Source organism: Jaculus jaculus, chromosome 11 (assembly GCF_020740685.1).
Source record: "Jaculus jaculus isolate mJacJac1 chromosome 11, mJacJac1.mat.Y.cur, whole genome shotgun sequence".
Lineage (NCBI taxonomy): Eukaryota > Metazoa > Chordata > Mammalia > Rodentia > Dipodidae > Jaculus > Jaculus jaculus.
In genome coordinates this window covers 65,291,703-65,313,405 of record NC_059112.1, presented here as the reverse complement: position 1 = coordinate 65,313,405, position 21,703 = coordinate 65,291,703, and the positions used below count along the sequence as shown (strand labels likewise).

Sequence of the window (21,703 nt, the reverse complement as noted above, 5' to 3'; positions counted from 1 at the left end):
ATTCAACATTGACAAAATATATGCATATTTCATATGAAACAGTCTAGAAGCTATATAAAGTTGTCTCCAAATAGGGGACCAGCAGTTCCTTTTCTGGTTTTATTTTATACCTTAAATTTACATGTACATTTGCCTAGTAAAAAAAAAATCAGTTTAGAAACTTCTCTGAACATTTATAAACTTAAACTAATTATCTCTCTGTGGTAATATGTAACAACATAGTCCTTTTGCCTATGACATACAGTAATATAAAACTTGACCCAGATCCTGAACTTTACTGTTTGCAGAGGTTGGAACCTTCTATAATTCTATTATGAAAAGGAAATTTAACATAAAGATCTTTGACAAACATACAACATAAATTCATGATTTTATACATGACAGCCTTTACAAAATTTTGTACTTAACATATGAAAGTATTGCTAGAAATAGAACCCACAGCAATAATCTAATAACAAAAGACTTCTTTAAAATTTTTATTGACAACTTCTATGTTTACAGACAATAAACCATGATAATTCCCTCCCCTCTCCCACTTCCTCCCCACAATTCCACTCTCCATCATATCCCCTCTCTCTTTCCATTAGTCTTTAATTTTGATGTCCTCTTTTTTTTTTCTCCTATCACAAGTATCTTATGAAGGTATTGCTAGGCACTGCAAGGTCATGGATATCAGGGCCAATTTCTGTCTGAACAGTGTCATTATAAGCAGTCCTACCCTTCCCTTGGCTCTTAACATTGTTTCTACAACCTCTTCTACAATGGACCCTAAGCCTTGGAGGGTGTGATAGAGATGTCTCAGTGGTGGACACTCCTCTGTCACTTCTCAGCACTATGTTTGGCTTTTGGGTCATCTCAGTGCTCACTGCCATCTGAAATGAGAACTTCTTTAACCAAAAGTGAGAGTAGCATTAATACATGAATATGAATATTAAGACTAGTTCTTTCAGGGAAGAGCAGGCTTTACACCCCTAAGTCTCATGACCTCCCCTGCCAAAGGCTTTTGATTAAGTTTTCAGTACCAGGCATGTATTCCCTCCCACAGAACAAGCCTGAAGTCCAATTAGAGAGCAGTCGTGGTTTTCCCCAGAGAAGACATGACATTATTGCATCTGTTTGGTCATTTGGCCTGCCTGGCCAAACTTGAGTCTTCTAGTGCCCACTGTTCTCACCACTGATGAATTCTATCTCCCATAGGGCTGCATGCAGTGCAGCTTTTTTCAGCTTTCAGTTGTTGGGTTTATAGGAAGAAGGTTTCTCAGCTCAGAACCAGCTTCATTTCTCAGTGACCTTGCTGCCCAAGCATGTGAAGTCTTCAACAATAGGGTCTTACCATCTGTTACTCTTGGGAAACCAAGGGCCTTGGCAATAGCCTGTAATGTTTTGGAGGGAACAGGGACCTCCCTGGCCAACAACTCACTGGAAGGTATTCCATCCCTGGCACTGAGAATTTTCTAGTAATAATCTGTGGTTTCTGGATGTGCCATTATCTTAAAAACTAGGCTTTCATATGTTTTATTTTAATTGAGCCTTCCCTCCACAAACACACATACCCTTTCTTACTCAATCTCTTCCCCTGGCCTCACTTAGGCCATTCTACTCCCTATAATCTGTTCTTCTACTTACATTTATACAATGTCATCCCCTAAAGTCCTTCCCTCTTCTTCCTCCCTTTCAGCCTTTTTCTAGCTTACTGGCCCCTGCTACTGATTTTTGGTTCCAGCTCACACACAATTCGAAACATTTGTAGCTAGGATCCACATATGAAAGAGAACGTGCAACGTTTGGCTCTGGGCCTGGGTTAACTCAGTGTAATCTTTTCCTGATCCATCCCTTTCCCTGCAAATATCATTTTTCTTTATCACTGAATACAACTCCATTGTGTAAATATACCAAATCTTTATTATATATTCACCTGTTGAGGGACATCTATGCTGGTTCCATCTCCTAACTATTGTGAATAAAGCAGCAATAAACATGGTTGTACAAGTATCTCTAAGGTAGGGAGAAGAGTTATTAAGATATATGCCTAGGAGTGCTATAGCTGGATCATATGGCAAATCTATTTTTAGCTGTCTCAAGAACCTCCACACTGATTTCCACAATAGCTGTGCCAGATTACATTCCCACCAACAGTGTAGAAAGGTTCCCCTTTTACCACATCCTTGCCAACATTTATTGTCATTTGTTTCCTTCATGATAGCCATTCTAAAAGTATTGAGATAGAATCTCAAAGTAGTTTTAAGTTGCATTTTCCTGATGGCTAAGTATGTAGAACACCTTTTTAAATGTTTATATGTCATCTGTATTTATTTCTTTGAGAACTATTTAGTTCCATAGCCCATTTTTTAATTGGGTTGTTTGATTTCTTATTGTTTTGTTTTTTGAGTTCTTTTTATATTCTGGATATTAATCCTCTGTCAGATGTCTAGCTGGCAAAGATTTTCTACCATTCTGTAGGTTATCTCTTTGCTCTATTCACAGTGTTCTTTGCTGTACAAAAGCCTTGTAATTTCATGAGATCCCAGTGGTTGATCAGTGGTTTTATTCCCTGAGCAATTGGGGCTATGTTCAGAAAGTCATTGCCTATGCCAATACATTGAAAGGTACCTACTTAATAAAAAGACTTTTAATATACATCCTTCAGATTTTATTGCTGTAATTACGTATTAAGATACTTATAATCTCAGCAAGTTCATGCTTGACAACCTACGGATATTAAGAGAATGAAACGGGGCTGGAGAGATGGCTTAGTAGTTAGGGCATTTGCCTTCAAAGAAAACTGACCCAGGTTTGATTCCCCAGGACCCATGTAAGCCAGATGCACAGGTGGCACATAAATATGGAATTCATTTATAGTTGTTGAAGGCCCTGGCATGTCCATTCTCTCTCTGTCTCTCTCTCTCAAATAAAATAAAATAAAACAGAGCAATTATATTTGGATTTCTTATGTATTAATTTTCCAAATGTATTTAAAATAATACATTTTGATTAACATGCAAAATGTATACATGTCCTCTTATTATCAACTACCCCTAACTACTCAGGAATTTCTTTATAGAATCTACTTTAGAAGAAAAATCCCTAAAATCTATGCAGGCTAATCTGATTCTGTAACTCAGCTAAACTTTTATCTTTTGAATTAATGAAAGTTACTTTACATATACACAACCTGTATTTTACAACTTTACTTTAGATATGTAGTATTGTTCCTCTAAAGTACTTGCATTAGAAATTCCAATATCTTATTTTATTTATGTAAGCCATGAAGAGAGAGCGTAAGAGACATGCGAGATTCGGTGTGCCAGGAGCCCTCTTGCCATTGCAAACTCCAGATGCATTTGCCACTTTGTGCATCTGACTTTACGTGGGTACTATGGAATCAAATCCAGGCTATCGGGCTTTGCAAGCAAGTGCCTTTAACCAGTAAGCTAGCTCTCCAATACTAGACATTCTGATATCTCTTAATGATATATTCAAAACATTTTGATATTTTCTGAAACATGTTTAATTGGCCCAAATGCACCCTTTTAATGGATTTTAAGAGGTTAAGAGTACAAAAGGTTTTTTTTCTAAGATTTTACTACATTATATACTATAAATACATCTGGTCTATAAATAGTTAAAATTATATTATGAGGAGTAAAATGATTTAAGATCATCTATTTATAAGCTTCTATTCTCACAGTCATGGCTTACATTTAAAATGATCCCTTTTTTTTTTCTTCAATCTTGGGCCCCCAGAGTTAATCTCTGAATGCCTGCATTTTATTTCAGCCTGGAACAAATGAAGTCCTTAACAAACCACTTCCTTAGAGAGGGAGCAGGAGAAAAAGACAATTGCAATTCAGAAATAATCTTACAAATGGTTACATGCATTCATACAAAGGCATAAATGTTCTCAATTAGACATGTCAAGAGTAACAGTTCTAGGGCTGCAGAGATGGCTGAGCAGTTAAGCGCTTACCTGTGAAGCCTAAGGACCCTGCTTGGAGGCTAGATTCCCCAGGACCCACATTAGCCAGATGCACAATGGGTGCATGTGTCTAGAGTTCGTTTTGCAGTGGTTGGAAGCCCTGGCATGCCCATTCTCTTTCTCTCTCTCTCTCTCTATCTGCCTCTTTCTCTCTCTGTCTGTTGCTCTCAAATAAATAAATAAATAATGAACAAAAAATTTTTAAAAAAAGAATAACAGTTCTAGCATGTAATAAGATGGGTTAAAAACTAGAGACTAGCCACCTCTCTAGCCCACAAAGATTTAAAAAAAGAAAAAAGAAGATTTTCTGTATCCCTATGGATTCTCACAGATTCTTTCACTATTCCTAACACTTTTATGTAAGTTTTCTTACCTTCTGACTTGATGGAAGGGAGATGGTCCTCCTAAAGCCTTTAGATTATGGTATGCTTAAAAACCACTTGGTCATCATAAAAGGATGATGATAATAATGACTTTATGTTTAGCATTATGATAATAATGAAAAGTACAGATGTTGGCTAAGCAAGGCTACTGTTCATGGCACTTTTATATACCTTTATTTATAATGGATGTTGTCTATTCAGAGTTGTTTTACCCAAATAGTAAATTTCAGGTGAATTTCAGCCCTAACTTACCACCTTGGCCAAGTGTCCTTGCACAGTGGACCATTACCCAGCCTTTTACATGGCCGTGTTGTGACACATAAGAACTCAAGAAAGGAGACTGAAGCTCACTAGGAAGAGACCAACTTGCTGAAGACCTGTCTGCTGGTATGAAACAGATTCTGAAATTCAACTTAGGTCTGTAATCAAATATCTTACTTTGCAAGCTTTAGGCCAATATCAGAGGGAATTTTTATACAATCCTGTGTGATTCATTATAATAAGGTGTAAATATGGCATTTGGCAAACTATATTTAAATAAATTTAAATTGGTTAAAAGAATATTCACAATTGTAACATATATTAAAATTCATTAAATTCTACTTGATATGTGCCAAAACTTTTGGGGATTGGTCTCTCCTTTCACTTTCTAAGTGTTGTTTATCCCTAAAAATTCAGTTTGGACAGCATCTACACTAGGAACCTTTTGCCCCACATATAATAAATGTTTCTCAAAGATATTTCAGTAAGACTCCGTGCATGGTTCTGCCAGGAATTGGTCCCTGTACTATGCCTGACTCTGTATATGTTTTCCTACTACATTCCTCTGTCTCAGTGACATAGACTCTCCTATTTGTCTTTGTAAATCCCCCTCTCTTGGCACATGCCTAGAATAGTAGGTATTTAGTAAGGGTATTTTGAATAACAGTAGAATTAATGAGTAGCAAAAGGTATTAATAAAAGGTAGAATTAAGCCAGGTGTGGTGGCTCATGCCTTTAATCCTAGAATTTGGGAGTTAGATGTAGGAGACTGGCTGTAAGTTCAAGGCCAGGCTGGAACTACATAGTGAATTCCAGGTCAGCCTGGGATATGGTGAAACCCTACCTTGAAAAAAAAAGTAGAGGGGCTGCAGAGATTGCTTAGTGGTTAAAGCACTTACCTGTGAAGCCTAAGGACCCAGGTTCAATTCCCCAGCACCTACGTAAGCCAGATGCACAAGATGGGGCATGCGTCTGGTGTCCATTTGCAGTAGCCTCACCACCACCTCAGATCCACTGTCACCTCTGATGTCCAAGCTCTTTCCTACCTACTGAAATGCATGCACACCAACCCCTGTACTAACTTTATCTTAGTCCTTATCACTACCTAACAATATGTGTGATATTTAGCATCCATTTTGAGTGTTATTTTGAAGTTGATAATAGAACTTCCAACTGAATAGTCATCAGACAAGGGGAAAATGTCAGACTAGCCTTAACAAAACATTGTTTATGAAAACCACAATTTCATTATTTTTATTCTGGAAATACTATGTCAAGATGAACATTCCTCCTGTTTAAGGAAGTTACTTGACTTATATTAGGGGAGGAAATGTGATGGAGAGATGGCTCAGCATTTAAAGGCACTTTCTTGTAAAGTCTAAAGGCCTGGTTGATTACCTTGTACCAATGTAAAGCCACATGTAAAAAGTGGCACATGTGTTGGGAGTTCATTTGCAGAGTCCCTGGCATACCCATACTTACAGTCTATCTGCTTCTCTCTCTTTTCTGGGTCTCTCTGTCTCTCACTCAAATAAATAAATAATTTTTAAATATTTTTGTTTACTTATTTATTTGAGAGCAACAGACAGAGAGAAAAAGAGGCAGACAGACAGACAGAGAGAGAGAATGGGCGCACCAGGGCCTCCAGCTACTGCAAATGAACTCCAGACACGTGTGCCCCCTAGTGCATCTGGCTAATGTGGGTCCTTGGGAATCTCAAACCAGGGTCCTTAGGTTTCACAGGCAAGTGCTTAATGGCTAAGCCATCTCTCCAGCCCATAATTAAAAAAAAAAAAAAAAGCATGATGACAAAGCCAGTTAGTATTCATATGATCAAGTAGGCACTTATTTTTATCCTCCAAAATAACCAAAAAACATGTTTCATCACTTTCAAGGTGAACACAAATAAGCATTCATAAATACTGTCCAAATCTCAGTGAAGCTTTGCATTGTCCCTCCCTATAAAACCAGATTCCTTCATATGAACTTGAAAAGTGAATCATATAGTTGGTGAAAGGAATGAAATTCTTCGTTTTAACTTTTCAATTTCTGACATTTTAATGGATTTAATGGACATTCAATGGATCTATCAAATCTGTGATTATAAATTCATTAGTTCATGCAGCAGATATTTACACATTCCCCCTACTATCTATCAGGCACTGTATTTGATGTTGGTGTTTTAACAGTAGACAAAAATCTGCAAAACTTTAAATCATTCTAGTCTATGAAACAGAACACCATGAGTACAAAGCTAAGAATCACGATGCACAGGAATCTGGATATGAGTGGAAGGACAAAAATACTGCCAACCAGGGCTCTTTGGGTAACCTAATTCTGGCCAAACATCTCACTGGAGGATTTCTGACCTTTCTCATGATCATGCATGAATTGTTCATTCTTTAGGGAGGAAGGAGAAGAGAATGATTAAATTTGCAATTTATTAGCCCATTTTTCAAATGTGTTTATTGGGATCTGGCTCAATAGAATTCTGACTTTTAATCACCTGCCAAATCAACATGGAAGGAAAATGAATGACTTGACCATTCTGTTTCCCTCAACAGTTGTGAATCAAGATGGCCAGCCTCTCATTGAAGGAAAGCTTGAAGAGAAGCAGGTCCGATGGAAGTTCATCAAGAGGTGGAAATGCGGTACTTCACACTGGCTAGGAGTCAACTTCAGTTTCAAATATGGAAATCTGTAAGTTGTTCCACATTCATGCATTTGAATTTTTAAGGTCCTAACTCCATCCACCAGAGGGTTGAGCTAAAAGTCCTCCATTTTATAACCCTACAGCATCATTGTTATCAATGTCCCTTGGTTATTCTGTTAATTCCTAGTCAGTTAATTCACTGTCCTGTTCACTATTTGAACTGCATGCATGTGTGATGGTACATGCCTTTATTTCCAGCACTTGGGAGGCAGAGGTAGGAGGATTACTGTGAGTTTAAGACCACCCTGGAAGCCAGGCGTAGTGGGGCACGCCTATAATCCCAGCACTCGGGAGTCAGAGGTAGTAGGATTGCCATGAGTTCGAGGCCACCCTGAGACTACATAGTGAATTCCAGGTCAGGCTGGGCCAGAGTGAGATCCTAGCTCAAAAACCAAACAAACAAAAAAAGAGCAGCCTGAGACTACATAGTAAATCAGGTCAGCCTGGCTATAGCGAGACACTACTTCAAAAAGAGGAAAAGAAAGGAAATTGAAGGGAAGAGGAGAGGTAGGGAAGGGGAGGGGAGGGGAGGGGAGGGGAGGGGAGGGGAGGGGAGGGAAGGGAAGGGAAGGGAAGGGAAGGGAAGGGAAGGGAAGGGAAGGGAAGGGAAGGGAAGGGAAGGGAAGGGAAGGGAAGGGAAGGGAAGGGGAGGGGAGGGAAGGGAAGGGGAGAGAGAAGGGAGGGAGAGAGGGCAGGGGAAGGAAGAGGAGGGAAGGGAAGGGAAGAAAGTATCTGCAAAGCAACTATTTTGTGCTCTTGAGTCAAACACTCTGCTTTTTTTTTTTTTTCTTATGGACAACCTATACAAATTTATGGCCAATTACATTGACTCTAATTTTTAAAATAATTTTAGGCCAGGTGTGGTGGCGCATGTCTTTAATCCCAGCACTCGGCAGGCAGAGGTAGGGGGATCACCACAAGTTCGAGGCCACCCTGAGGCTACATAGCAATTTCCAGGTCAGCCTGAGCTAGAGTGTGACCCTACCTCAAAGAAACAACAACAACAATAATAATAATAATTTTAGGCTATATTTTTGAGATGGAAGTCCAAGGAAAGAGAATAATAGGCAAGGAAGAAGGAATGAAAATGGATTTGTGTATTTATTTATTTTGGTTTTTTGATTTTTTGAAGTAGGGTCTCGCTCTAGCCCAGGCTGACGTGGAATTCACTATGTACTCTCAGGGTGGCCTTGAACTCACAGCAATCCTCCTACCTCTGCCTCCCAAAGTGCTGGGATTAAAGGCATGTGCCACCATGTCTGGCTGAAGGTGGATTTATTTTAAGAACCTTTTATAGTCAGTAAACTTCAATTTTTTAAAAATAAATTTTATTTATTTATTTATTCATTCATTTATTCATTTATTTGAGAGAGAGAGAGAGAGAACTGGCATGTTAGGGCCTCTAGCCACTGCAAATGAACTCTTGATGCATGCTCCTCCTTGTGCATATGGCTTACATGGGCCCTGGGGAATCTAACCTGCATCCCTCAGCTTTGCAGGCAAGTGCCTTAAACACTAAGCCATCTCTTCAGCCCCAAAGTTCAATTTTTATTAGAGAAAATATTAGTCATGCATTTGATATCCAATTAATAAGTTCAATAGAATCAATACATATTAATTTAATGTTACTTAACCCTGAAACAGGATGTTCACTAAATATCTGGAATCTGAATTTTCAATGGGAATCTTCTGGAATAGAATTTCATATCAACAATGCAACTTTTCATTTTCCTATTTTCAACAGTTTCATAATTATTAACTCTATCCATGTGTAATGGGGAAAATGAAAGCCAGACACAACTCTTGGTTATTTTGAAGAATTGCTGGTATTTAAATATATATATATTTATGACAAAGAGAAGGTGTGAGAGAGAGTGAGAATAGGTGTGCCAGGAACCTCTGGCCCTTGCAAACAAGCTCCAGGTACATGTTTCACCATGTGCATCTGGCTTATGTGGGACCTCGAGAATCAAACCTGGGTCCTTAGGCTTCCCAGGCAAGTGACTTAATTGCTAAGCCACCTCTCTAGCCCAATTGCTGGTATTTATAAATGCACATTACATGCCACTCTGGACTCCCATATACAATCCTATCAGTCTACTATGTAGATGAGAAATTTGAGGCTCAATGAAACTGTCTTATTTAAGGAAAGAGCCAATAAAGTGAAAAAGAATAAGACTGAAGCCATATTTAAGGATATGCTATGCATCATGTCAGAAAACATGACACATAGCATATACTTAAATAAGACGGCCCCACTGATTCCTGTGCACACTAAACATAGAAGTGTAGAGCTAAGCAATGTAGGTGAACATAGAGGGCCAAGGCTAAGTTATACTACTGAATTTAGAGGGGCAGTGCGAAACTAAATTGCTGGCCATAGAGGGTCATTTTTAAGCTACATTACTGAGCATAAATGGCCAATGCTAAGCAACATATTTGAAAGTAAAGGCCATCACTAAACTACATTACTGAACACCGAGAACCAATACTAAACTACACAGCTGAATGTACATGGCTGGTGCTGAACTACATTATTGAACATAGAAGCCTGTGCTTAGCTAAATATCTGGTCATAAAGAGTCAGTACTGAACTCTATTGCTGAACAGACAGGACCAATGCTAAGCTACATTGCTGTATATAATGCATCAATGAAAATCATGAATTTAGAAGGCCAGTGCTAAATTTTATTACTAAACATAGAGAGCCAATGATAAGTTATATTACAGGCCATAGAGAGTCAATGATAAGTTACACTACTGAAATAGATGACCATTGATAGGCTATATTACTGAGTATTGAGGGGCAGCATCAAGCAAAACTTCTGGTCACCATGGGCCAATGCTAAGCTATATTACTGAACATAGGGGGCTAGTTTTAAGCTCCTTTTTGGACTTAGAGAGTCGATGCTAAGCAGCATTAGTAAACATAGAGGGCCAGGGCTAATATACATTACTGAACATAGAGGGCCAGTGGCACTCTACTACACTGCTGAACATTGAGGGAAAATACTAAGCTACATTACTATACATAGTCAACAGTAAGCTACATTGATGAACACAGAGTCTAGGGCTAAGCTATATTACTGAACGTAGTACACCAGTGCTAAGGTAAATTCCTAGTTGTTGAAGGTTAGTGCTAAGCTACATTGCTGAATGTAAAGGGCCAGGGCTACACTATATTACTAAACAGAGATTCCATGTTACATCATTGAACATAAAGGGCCGGTGCTAAGCTACATCACTGAAAAAGAAGGTCAGTGGTAAGCTACATTAATGAATGTAGAGGTCTTGGCTGAGCTGTATTACTTGGCACAGATGGTCAATGGTAAGCCACATCACTGAATATAATGGGCCAGTGCTAAACTACATCAGTTAAAAAGAGGATCAGTGGTAAGTAAACTGCATTAATGAATGGTGAGGCCAGGACTAAGCTACATTATTGGGCATAGATTATCAACGGTAAGGTACATTACTAAACATAGAAGTCAGGTCAAAACAGTATTACTAATGACAGAGGGCCAAGCTAAGCTACATTAGTGAACATAGAAGGCCAGTGTAAAGCTACATTACTGAACGTTGAGGCCCAGTTTTAAACTATATTACCGAATAGAGGTCCGTAACAATCTATATAATTGGTCATAGAGGTTAATGCTAAACTACATTACTGAACATAAAGGGCCTGTGGTAAGCTGTGTACTGAAATATAGAGGGCCAGTCCTAAGCTATATCACTGATCATAGAAGGCCAGGAGTAAGCTACGTCACTGATCATAGAGGGACCATGTTATTCTACATAGCTGAACAAAGAGGCCAGTGCTAAGCTACACTACTTAACATACAGGCCCAGTGTTAAACCACATTACTGAATACTGAGGCCAGTGCTAAGCTACATTACTGGACTTAGAAAATCAATACTAAGCTACATTATCAACCATAGAGGGTCAGGCTAAGCTACATTACTGAATACAGAAGGCCAGGGCTAAGCTAAATTACTGGTCACTGAGGGTTAGTGCTAAACTACATTAGTGAAAGTAGAGGTCCAATGCTGAGCTACATTACTGGATATAGTGAACTAATAATGTAATATAGTAGTGGATATCAATAAGATACATTACTGAAGATAGATGACCAGTGCTAAACTGCATTACTGAACATAGATGGTCAAAGGAATGCTACATTACTGAGCATAGAAGCCAGGGACATGCTACATTACTGAACATAGTATGCAAGGATAAGCAACATTACTGAACACAGATGGCCAGAGCAAAGCTACATTGAACATAGAAAGCCAGGCTCGGCTACATACCTGAATATAGAGGCCAGGGCTAAGCTACATTGCTGCACATAGTGGGCCAGTAGTAAACTACATTAGTGGACATAAATGGTCAATTATAAGATATATTGCTGAAGATCAAGGACCAGTGCTAAGCTACATTGCTGGATATAGATGGTCAATGTTATGCTACATTACTGAGCATAGAAGTCAGGGCTATGCTATATTACTCAATATAAAGGGCCAGTACTAAACTTCGTCACACAACATAGAGGGCCAGTACTAAGTTACATTGCTGGGTATAGTGGGTCAATGCTAAGTGACAATACTGAAATATAGGGAATGCACTAAGCTACATTACTGAACACAGAGGGCCAGTGCTAAACCATGTTGCTGGAATAGAAGGCCATTCTAAGCTATATTACTAAACAGAGAGGCCATGGTTAAGTTTCATTGTTGAACACACAAGGCCAATAGTAAGCCACATTACTAAACTATAGGAAAAATGCTAAGCTATTTTACTGAACATAGTGCTAAGCTACATTACTGAACATAGAGGGTCAAAGCTAACTACATTACTCAGCAATCTCCAGAAGAGTAGAACCAATAAAATACTTACATACAGAAGGATTTCAGCATAGGAACTGATTCACACAGTTTGATGGAGGCTGACATATTCCCCAGTATCCCATCTTGAAGCTGGAGAACCTGGAAAACAGATGTTGTCCTTCAGCCCAAGGCCTACACCTGTGAATTAGGAGAGTCAATGGCGATGCTGTTGGGAAGAGGAATGTCATAAATTCCAGAATCCCAAGGCCCAATAGCAGGCATTCTGAGGGCAGGAGAAAGTATTTCTCAGATTCAGAAGAAAAAGAAAACTCACCCTTCTTCTGCCTTTTTGTTCTCTCCATCCCTGGGGATTGCATTATGCACACTTGCAACAGTGATAATGAATCTTGCTTGCAGTTGGCTAATTCAAACACTCATCTCTTCTTAAAATACCTTCACAGACACACTCAGAAAACATTTTTTTTTTGTTTTTTTGTTTTGTTGTTGTTGTTGTTGTTGTTTTCCAAGGTAGGGTCTCACTCTAGCCCAGGCTGACCTGGGATTCACTATGGAGTCTCAGGGTGTCCTCGAACTCACGGCAATCCTCCTACCTCTGTCTCCCAAGTGCTGGGATTAAAGGTATGTGACACCATGCCTAGCTTCAGAAAATATTTTTAATGGCTATTTGGGGACCCATCAGCCCCACCATGTTGGCACATACCTTTACCCATCACATAAACTAAACTGTGTCTAATTAATGAGTGGGAGGTATTAAAATAATTACAAAGTCAAATTCACTCTGGACATATATTCCATGTCTCCCAATTCTCACTATTTAACATTTTACTCAATGGGAATCAAATGTGGTACATCTGAATAATAACAAATTCTAACCAAGTGTTCTTTTAGTAAGATTTCATTCAAGATTACTTTTGAAAAATAATGCTTTTGTGACTCTTGGAACTTACATGACTTTTTGATCTGTGTTCTGTCCAGATGGGATTTTCTGTGGCTAAAAATCTTTTCAAAATGGAAGCACGATGGCCTACTCAGTCATTGGAGTTTTAAAGAAATATTTTTTGATATAGGCTCACATTAAAGTATTTTAATGTGTTTAAAATAACCACCTGAATTTCCTGCACTTTCTCAAGAAATTAAGAATGGAAGTGAAAAATCTATTGATTTCCCAGATCTCTTAAGACAAAGCAGGTCAGTCTACAAGAATTTTTCCCAGAACTCAATCAATGACTTTTATACCTCTCAATTCAGCGCTTTTAAATGAGATTTAAAGAATAAGTTGTTTTAAAATTAGAGAACTCATTTGACATCTTTATGTTTATTTATTTGTTTATTTTGGTTTCTCAAGGTTAAGGTCTCCTTCTAACCCAGATTCACCTTGAATTCACTATGTAGTCTCGGGCTGGCCTTGAATTTACTGGGATCCTCCTATCCTCCTGCCTCCCCAGTGCCAGGAGTAAAGGCATGGACCACCATGCCTGGCTTGTTAGACACTGGGAAATAATGGTTTGGCAGTCCAGAAATCTGACAGAACATGTGGCTCAAATAGTGAGAAGTAATATAGGACGAAATCTTCTGACCTCCACAGACACGATAATCTGGCAGTGGTCAGCCATCATGCTAAACTGCTCTACATCCTTAGAAAGTTGTTCTGTTAGCTTATAGAAATATGATAAGATGGCCAAAAACAAACACAGACTGTAGTCTATTCTTCCACATTCTTACAGTCTTGACCTCCACCAACCAGCTAGGCAGCAGTGTCTTCTTTCTGTCTATTCCTATCTTATTACTATGATAACTATTTACTTTTTTCCTTGGTTCTGCAGGTATCCATTTTTATTCTATAGACTAACTCCAACACATAAAATTTTATTTCCATCAGGTACTTAATATAAAGCAAATTAGACAAATGTCTTCTAGATTTATCTTGTATATTTACTAAAAGGAGTTTTAAAAATGCAACACTTTAAATTTCATTAGCATGTTTATCATAATAGTTGTGATTTCTAGTTAATTATAAATATTGATACTTTAAAAGAATTATTGGGACAAAAAATAGTACTTTAATATCTAACATCAACCAGGTTTTTACAAAAATACACAACTCCCAGAATTTGGGAGGCAGAGATCAGAAGATTACTGTGAGTTAGAGGCCAGCCTGGGACACAGTGAGTTTCAACAGCATATGCACATCAGGGGATGGGAAATAAATCCACCCAAAATTCAAGAACCTTCCACCTCAGTGAAATTCCAGTTCTGTGGTGTAGGGAATGCAGGAATGCTCTTTCTAAGGTTAAGTTAGATAAGTTGTTGCACCTGGCTCCTCCTACCACTAAGAAAGAAGCTCAACATCCAATGGACCTATTTGGATTTTGGAGGCTGCACATTCCTCACTTCAGTCCCATGTACCAAGTGACTCAGAAAGCTGCTAGTTTTCAGTGGGACCCAGAAGAAGAGTAGGCTCTTCTGTTGGAAACACCTACTATGCCTTTGGAGTAAAATTCTCCTTCGACTATGCCCTGGATTCTTATGTTTGATCTTTTCATAGTGTCCTGGATATCTTGAAATTCCCATTCATACTTTCCTATTAGTTTGTCTTTCTCTTTGTTGGACTGTATTAGATCTGCCACATGGTCTTCTAGTTTAGATATTCTGTCCTCTCCTTCCTTCATTCTACTGGTGAGATTTTCTACAGAGATTTTTATTTCATTAACTGTGTTCTACATTGCTAGTAATTCTGACTGGTTTTTCTTTATTATTTCTATTTCCTTAATTATGTCTTGTATTGACCTCTTTATTTCATTAAATTGGTTTCCTGTGTCTTCTTTGATTCTGATTTATTCTTTCATTCCTTTGATTTCCTCTTTGATTTCTTTGAGCATATTTATAATCATTCTTTTGAAATATTTCTCAGGCACTTCCTCTAACTCATTCTCACTGGAGGTCATTTCTGATGCATTAATACTTTTTGATGGATTTGTATTGTCTTAATTTTTGGTGTTTTTTGTGTATATGTTTTTGCATCTTGGATTAATTTAATGTTTAGATTATCCAGTTAGCTGCAGTATTACATGTATCAATCAATCTGTTATTACCTATATTCAGGGTAGGAGCTTAAGGTGCTAGGTGTGACTCTCAAGACTCTCAGAGTATCTACAAAAGTGACCCTAGGTGTTGAATTTGCCTGCTATGAGAGTATTCAAGAAGGCTGAGTGAAACAAAATACAGGCAGATTCTAAAATTTAACTAAACAATGTACACATTCAATGAAAAACAGCACAGAGTATTTATGCAAGAGTAGACATTATGACAACCAGATCCTCTAACAACGTCACTGTCCCTTAGGGTGTGTGGTGCCCCACACCCTTAATCCTATAAACAAGGAGGTTAAGATTTCTGGTCTGTTGGGGGCTCCAAGTCAGATTGTGACCAAGTGAGACCCTTCCCTAATGTACAACACAAGAGGAAACAAAGCCACTATAAATCAAGAATCAACAATAACAAGCCCAAAATATGGCTTATTTAAGAATGACAAATCTGACCATTTATCAGATTTAACCTATAATTTATCCTGATATGGAAGCTGCAATTTGCACTTCTGGTTCAAGCCGATATGCCAGGCTTTTTTGGTGGGTACTGATCTGGTGTAATCCCAGTTACCTTTTGGGATGATTCTGGTTTCAGTTATGCTGCGCTCCTGCTTGGTTCCCTCTTTGGTGCCCTGTGCATTCAAGTAGGCTGGCTGGATCATTGGATCACTGCTCTGGTTGCCAGTGCTGGGTGCTGTGAGTGCCCTTCCCCAGGTCTCTGGTGCTAGCTGGTTCTTGCACTGGTGATGGGGGAGGCGAGACTGTGGATGATGGCTCTAGTTCTCCCACTGGTCCACATGATCCTCTAATTTATAATCTGCTCCTCCTTTGTTCACTCCCATTCTCTCTTCACATTTCTTGAGTTTGTGAAGAGCTCTGGTGTGAGTGGAAAATCCCCTCACCTGGCTTTTTCTGCAGCTCAAGCCGAGCCTTGCAGCTGTGGCCCTGCGGACCTGGTGCCTGCATTTGTGCCTGTCTGTGTGGGCTCTAGATGCTCTGGATCTCTCCTACTGCTCAGCTGCCATTGGTAATTTCTTATACACCTCACTTCTTAGTACAAGAGTGTATTTTGCTGTTTTTTTTTTTTCTTTTGGCTTTTTCTCCCCTAGACTGCTTTGGCATGGTTCCTACACTGTCATCTTAACTGGAAGTCTTGGGGTCCATATTAGAGTCAAGCTCAGGCCAGTGTCATGACCTTGGATCTCTTTACCTTGCAAAGTTACCATTACTCAGTTTGAGATATTTCATTATAGTAATAGAAAACAGACTAAAACAAATAGGTAGGCAGAGGAAATACTAGGAAAATTAGTAACACTAGATATCAGTAAAATAGAAAGGGCATTGAAGATTGGCTGGAGCAGGATTATAAGAATGAAAGGAAAGACTATGCTTATTCATATGTGTTGCTTGGGAAAATAAGTGGATGATGAGTGATAATCATTGAGAATATTTAAAAAGTGAAGCTGAAGCAATGGCTCAGCAGGGTGAGAGTACTTGTTGTGCAAGCACAGGAACTTTATTTCACACCCTAGCATCCATGGAGAAAGGTAAGCATAGTTGTTCATGCCTGTAACCCCAGTGCTGAAGGAGGAAAAGACAGGAACATCACTGGAACTCACAGATCAGCCAGCTTAGCCTAGGATCAATGAGAGATTCTGTTGCAAGGAACTAGGGCAGAAAACTGATAGAGGAGGATATCTGATGTCTTCCTATAGCCTCCACAGCATGAGCATGGGACATGCACATCTGCAAGCACATGCATACACCACGCACTATGCATTCTCTCCCAAAGCAAGAAAGAATTTAGGTGGCTGGAGAGATGGCTCAGCAGTTAAGGTTCTTGCTCACAATGCCTAATGACCTGGGTTCCATTCCCCAGTACCCATGTAAAACCAGATGCACAAAGTGGTGCATGCATCTGGAGTTTATTTTCAGTGGCTAGAGGCCCTGGCACACTCACCCATATTCTCTCTCTCTCTCTCCTTTAAAATAATTAAATACAATATCATTTTAAAAAGAAATAATTTAGAAGCAACAATTTGGGAAGTGAGGCAAATGGCAAATTTAGATTTATTTTTTGCCATCTAATAGAAACTTAAATTTTAAATTAATCTTTTCGCTAGGCATGGTGACTCATGCCTTTAATCCCAGCACTTGGGAAGCAGAGGTAGGAAAATTGCCATGAGTTTGAGGCCACCCTGAGACTATACAGTGAATTCCAGGTCAGCCTGGGCTAGAGTAAAACCTTACCTCGAAAAAAAAAAAAGTTAATCTTTTAAATAAAAATAGTAATCTTATTAATGACATATAATTTTAACTGTTCTAACATGCATTATAAACATTAAGAATTAGTAATAAATGATCTCATGTTTTACTAAGAAAATCTAAGCTGTGGTACCATATTCAATGAAAATTTAAAAATTGAGTTCTGAGAACCAGTTGTGGTGGCTCACACCTTTAATGCTAGCATTCAGGAGGCTGAAGTAGGAGGACTGCCATGAATTTGAGGCCAACCTGGGCTGTAGAGTGACTTCCAAGTTAGCCTGGGCTAAAGTAAGATGCTGTCTCAAAAAAAAGTTCTAAATAGTCATTATAAATTCATCTTCAGAAAATCAAAAAGTCATCATCCAATTGGACACAGTAGTCACCCAACCATACCCACACTTACACAGAATGCATTATATAGAAATATCATAGCTATTTTCCAGCAATACTTCCCTTTAGGTGCTAAAGAGATTGCTCATTGATTAAAGGAAGTTGCTTGGAAAACCTCTTGTCCCAGCTTTGGTTCTCCAACCATCTACATAAGGCCAGATACACAAAGTGTAACATGAATCTGGAGTTCAGAGGTAAGAGGTCCTGGCATGCCCGTACTTTCTCTCTCTCTCTCTTTCTCTCCCTCTCTCTCTCTCTCTCTCTCTCTCTCTCTCTCTCTCTCTCTCTCGATTAATTTTTTTTTAAAGTAAATAAACCCAAGCATGATGGCACATGCCTTTAATCCCAGCACTTGGGAGACAGAGGTAGGAGGATCACTGTGAATTCAAGGCCAGCCTGGACTATATAGTGAATTCCAGGTCAACCCTGGACCTTTCCTTTTATCATACAGATTGTCCCCAGTAATTTTACTTACATCATGTACAAAATTTATCTTGTCATACACAAGAATTGTCATTCAATTTCCTATGGAAAATGCTAAAGGCATGAGACAGCAGTATAGGACTACTCTGGACTTTATAATTTGAGTTTCTATATTTTTGCCTGAAACCTCAACTTGCAATTAAAACAAAATCCTTCCCACATTATACTTATATGAACATTTAACAAAGATAGAAAATAGCAAATCATCTGAGAAGGTTTTTTTTCTTTTTCCTTTGCTTGCTTTTAACAGATTAGATATATAAAATTGAAGATGTTAATGGTATGTGTGTGTGTGTATGTATATGTGTGTGTATATATATATATATATATATATATATATATATATATATATATCTTGTTACCAGTTAATATACATATGTCAATCCAAACATTTTCAATATTTTATGGCAAAAATATTCAAAATACTTTCTTCTAGCTTTTTTAAATATAAAATACACATTGATAGTTACCTTCCAAAGACTATACATTCAGGGATCATTTCTATGATTTGATAGTTACCTTCTGTACTTCTATTTAACTGCAACCTTGTACTCATTGATCAACTTTTATCACAAATTGAATTTGTATGCAAACATTCAAAATAACATAGGGGAATTATTTAGATCTGGTTGGCCAGAAAGATGGTGAGAATATAGCTATAAATAACCCTCAAATATTATATTAAAATCTACCATTCCAGGCCAGGGGATGTATTTCAGTGAGTAGGGTGCTCTGGGATCACTCCCCAGTACCACATCAAATTTAGCATGGTGGTTGTTGCAGTCAGCTTAGTGTTGCTGCACAAAGAAACTTACCAAGAGCTTTGGGAAGGAAACAGTTTATTTTGGCTTACAAACTCAAGGGGAAACTCCATGGTGGCAGGGTAAAACAATGGCATAAGCAAAGGGAGGGTGGGCATCACCTCCTAGCCAACATCAGGTGGACAACAGCAAGAGAGTGTGCCAAACACTGGTAAGGGAAAGCTGGCTATAATACCCATAAGCCCACCCCAACAATACATCACCTCCAGAAGAATCCAAGTCCCAAATTGCCACCAGCTGGGGACCTAGCATTCTGAACACATAAGTTTATAGGGAGTGCCTGAACCAAACCACCACAGTTGTACACATCTATAATCCCAGAACTTGGGGGGTAGAAGCAGGCAGATCAGAAGTTCAATATCATCCTTAACTACTACACAGAGAGCTCTAAGCCAGCCTAAGCTATGTGGGACCCTGTCTCAAAAAAAAAAAAAAAATATATATATATATATATATATATATATATATATATATATATATATATATATATATACACCAACCCATTCTTAAGATCTAGTGAATAAGCCTAGCTGTTTTAATCAAACAGTCCCCAACTGTTAAATGATATTTTATCATGATAGCAGTTAACTTCTCATTACTGGGATAAAACACTGGACCAAAATTAGCTTATGGGTGGAAAGGATTTATTTCAGCTTATAGTTTTGAGAGGAAGTTTCATCATAGCAAAGCATAGCAAGACCAGATAGCCAGGCATCACATCTTGTCACATCATCAGGATGGAAGTAGTTTGAGCGAGCTAGCTCTGAAAATCCAATAGGCTGGACCAATAAACCTCAAGGTCCATCCCCAGTGATACAGCTCCAGCAGCAAGGCTCCACAATCCCCTTAAATTTCTACCAGTGCAGAGCAAATATTCAAAACACCTGAGCCTATGGGGAACATTCCATTCAAACCATCACAATAACTAAGAAGTTGAATGCTCACATGTACTCAAGCCTTTCACAATGATAAACATACATTTTATTACAGTGATAAAACAGTGAGTAAGTACTGATTCTTTTTTCCACTGAATGATTTGGCCCAGGAAGAGAATGGCCTTACCAGCAAAATATCGGGGGAAAGAATTGCTTTTACTACTTATTACAAAGATATGTGATTGAGTTAATTGAATGTCTCTAATTTAGAATATAACTCATGGTGCCTTGGAATCTTAGATCTGAGAAGTACATGCATAAACTACTAATAATATTCTTTGTTTTCATTCCATGATTCAGCAATTCCAAAGGTAAGTAAATTCTCCTGGGTTCTGAATTACACTAGGAATTTCAAAATAATTCACTATCCCAGGGAAAGTTCTGACACTTTCAATTCTGTAGCCACAAGCTTACCACAGACTGTCCTTGCCCAAGACAGTTGTCTTTCCTGGTTCTGATCTAAGGAAAAACCACTTTCCTAAACATGCTGAGACCTTGAAAAATGTTGATATCAGTAAAATTATAATTGTGGACAAAAATTCAAGTGGTTTCCTAAAATGTATATCAAAGTAAAAGCATATAATAAAAAGACATCAAGTAAATGATCTCATCTATCTCTCTAATATCAACAAAGGGTAGGATCCCTATGGTTAAGGGATTAAAACCAAAAGATCGCCTTTAAAATAATAACAACTCTTTAGTCTCAAACATTCACCAACCAGTTGGGGAACCCATATCCTAGGCTTCCACAAAGCAGAGAAAGGGAAGTGGTCCTAGAGAACCGCCCCCGCCCCCCCCCCGCCCCCCCCATGCCCCAGTATGGCATCTAAACCACCAAGAAGGGAGTAAGGGCAAAAATCTCTGCACTTGCACTTAGGAACACCAGTGGCTAACCTTATATGCTATGATGTAAGGTGCATGTCAGGGACTGGGGGAAAAGGCTGGAGGAACCCAAGCTTGGAAGTCAGCCTTGTAGGTGAGCATGGATAACTATTTTGGACCTTCCTTGCTCCAGGAGGCAAATAGACTACACTGTGTATCCCCTTTTGATTGGGGAGAAAACCAGGAAAATTTCAGTCAGGCATGACAGTGCATGCCTTTGATATCAGCACTCAGGGAGGCTAAAATAGGAGGATGGCCATGAGTTTGAAGCTACCCTGACTTTCAAATCAGCTTAGGCTAAAGTGAGTCCTTACCACAAGAGAAATTTCTTCTCCCTAATCCAGCTGGAGGGATGGCCTCCTCCAACAAGAAAACTTGAGTCAGGATGGGGCATAACCTGACTACAGATTATTCTTCTTGCTTTCCTCCATTTCATTTCAGATGGGACAATTGGCTTCCGTGATACTCCAAAAGTCTCTGCTACCCCATCTCCTTAAAAACTGGCCTCATTTAGATAACAGAGGGAAAACGGGAATTATCCATTACTTCTCTTCAGAGACTTAAGAAGACAATTAGAAAACATACCAGTGTCAGGCTGGAGAGATGGCTTAGATGTTAAGCGCTTGCCTGTGAAGCCTAAGGACCCCAGTTCGAGGCTCGGTT

The 21,703-nt window shown here is 38.7% G+C and overlaps 1 protein-coding gene across 1 annotated transcript in view; it reads left to right on the top strand.

The window, feature by feature from the left end:
• Positions 1-21,703, top strand: part of Veph1 (ventricular zone expressed PH domain containing 1) — a 368,903-nt gene that overhangs the window by 331,981 nt on the left and 15,219 nt on the right. Inside the window, 2 exon segments of the mRNA XM_012947429.2 lie at positions 7,185-7,265; positions 7,268-7,320. Coding sequence (XP_012802883.2) covers positions 7,185-7,265; positions 7,268-7,320 — 134 coding nt within the window.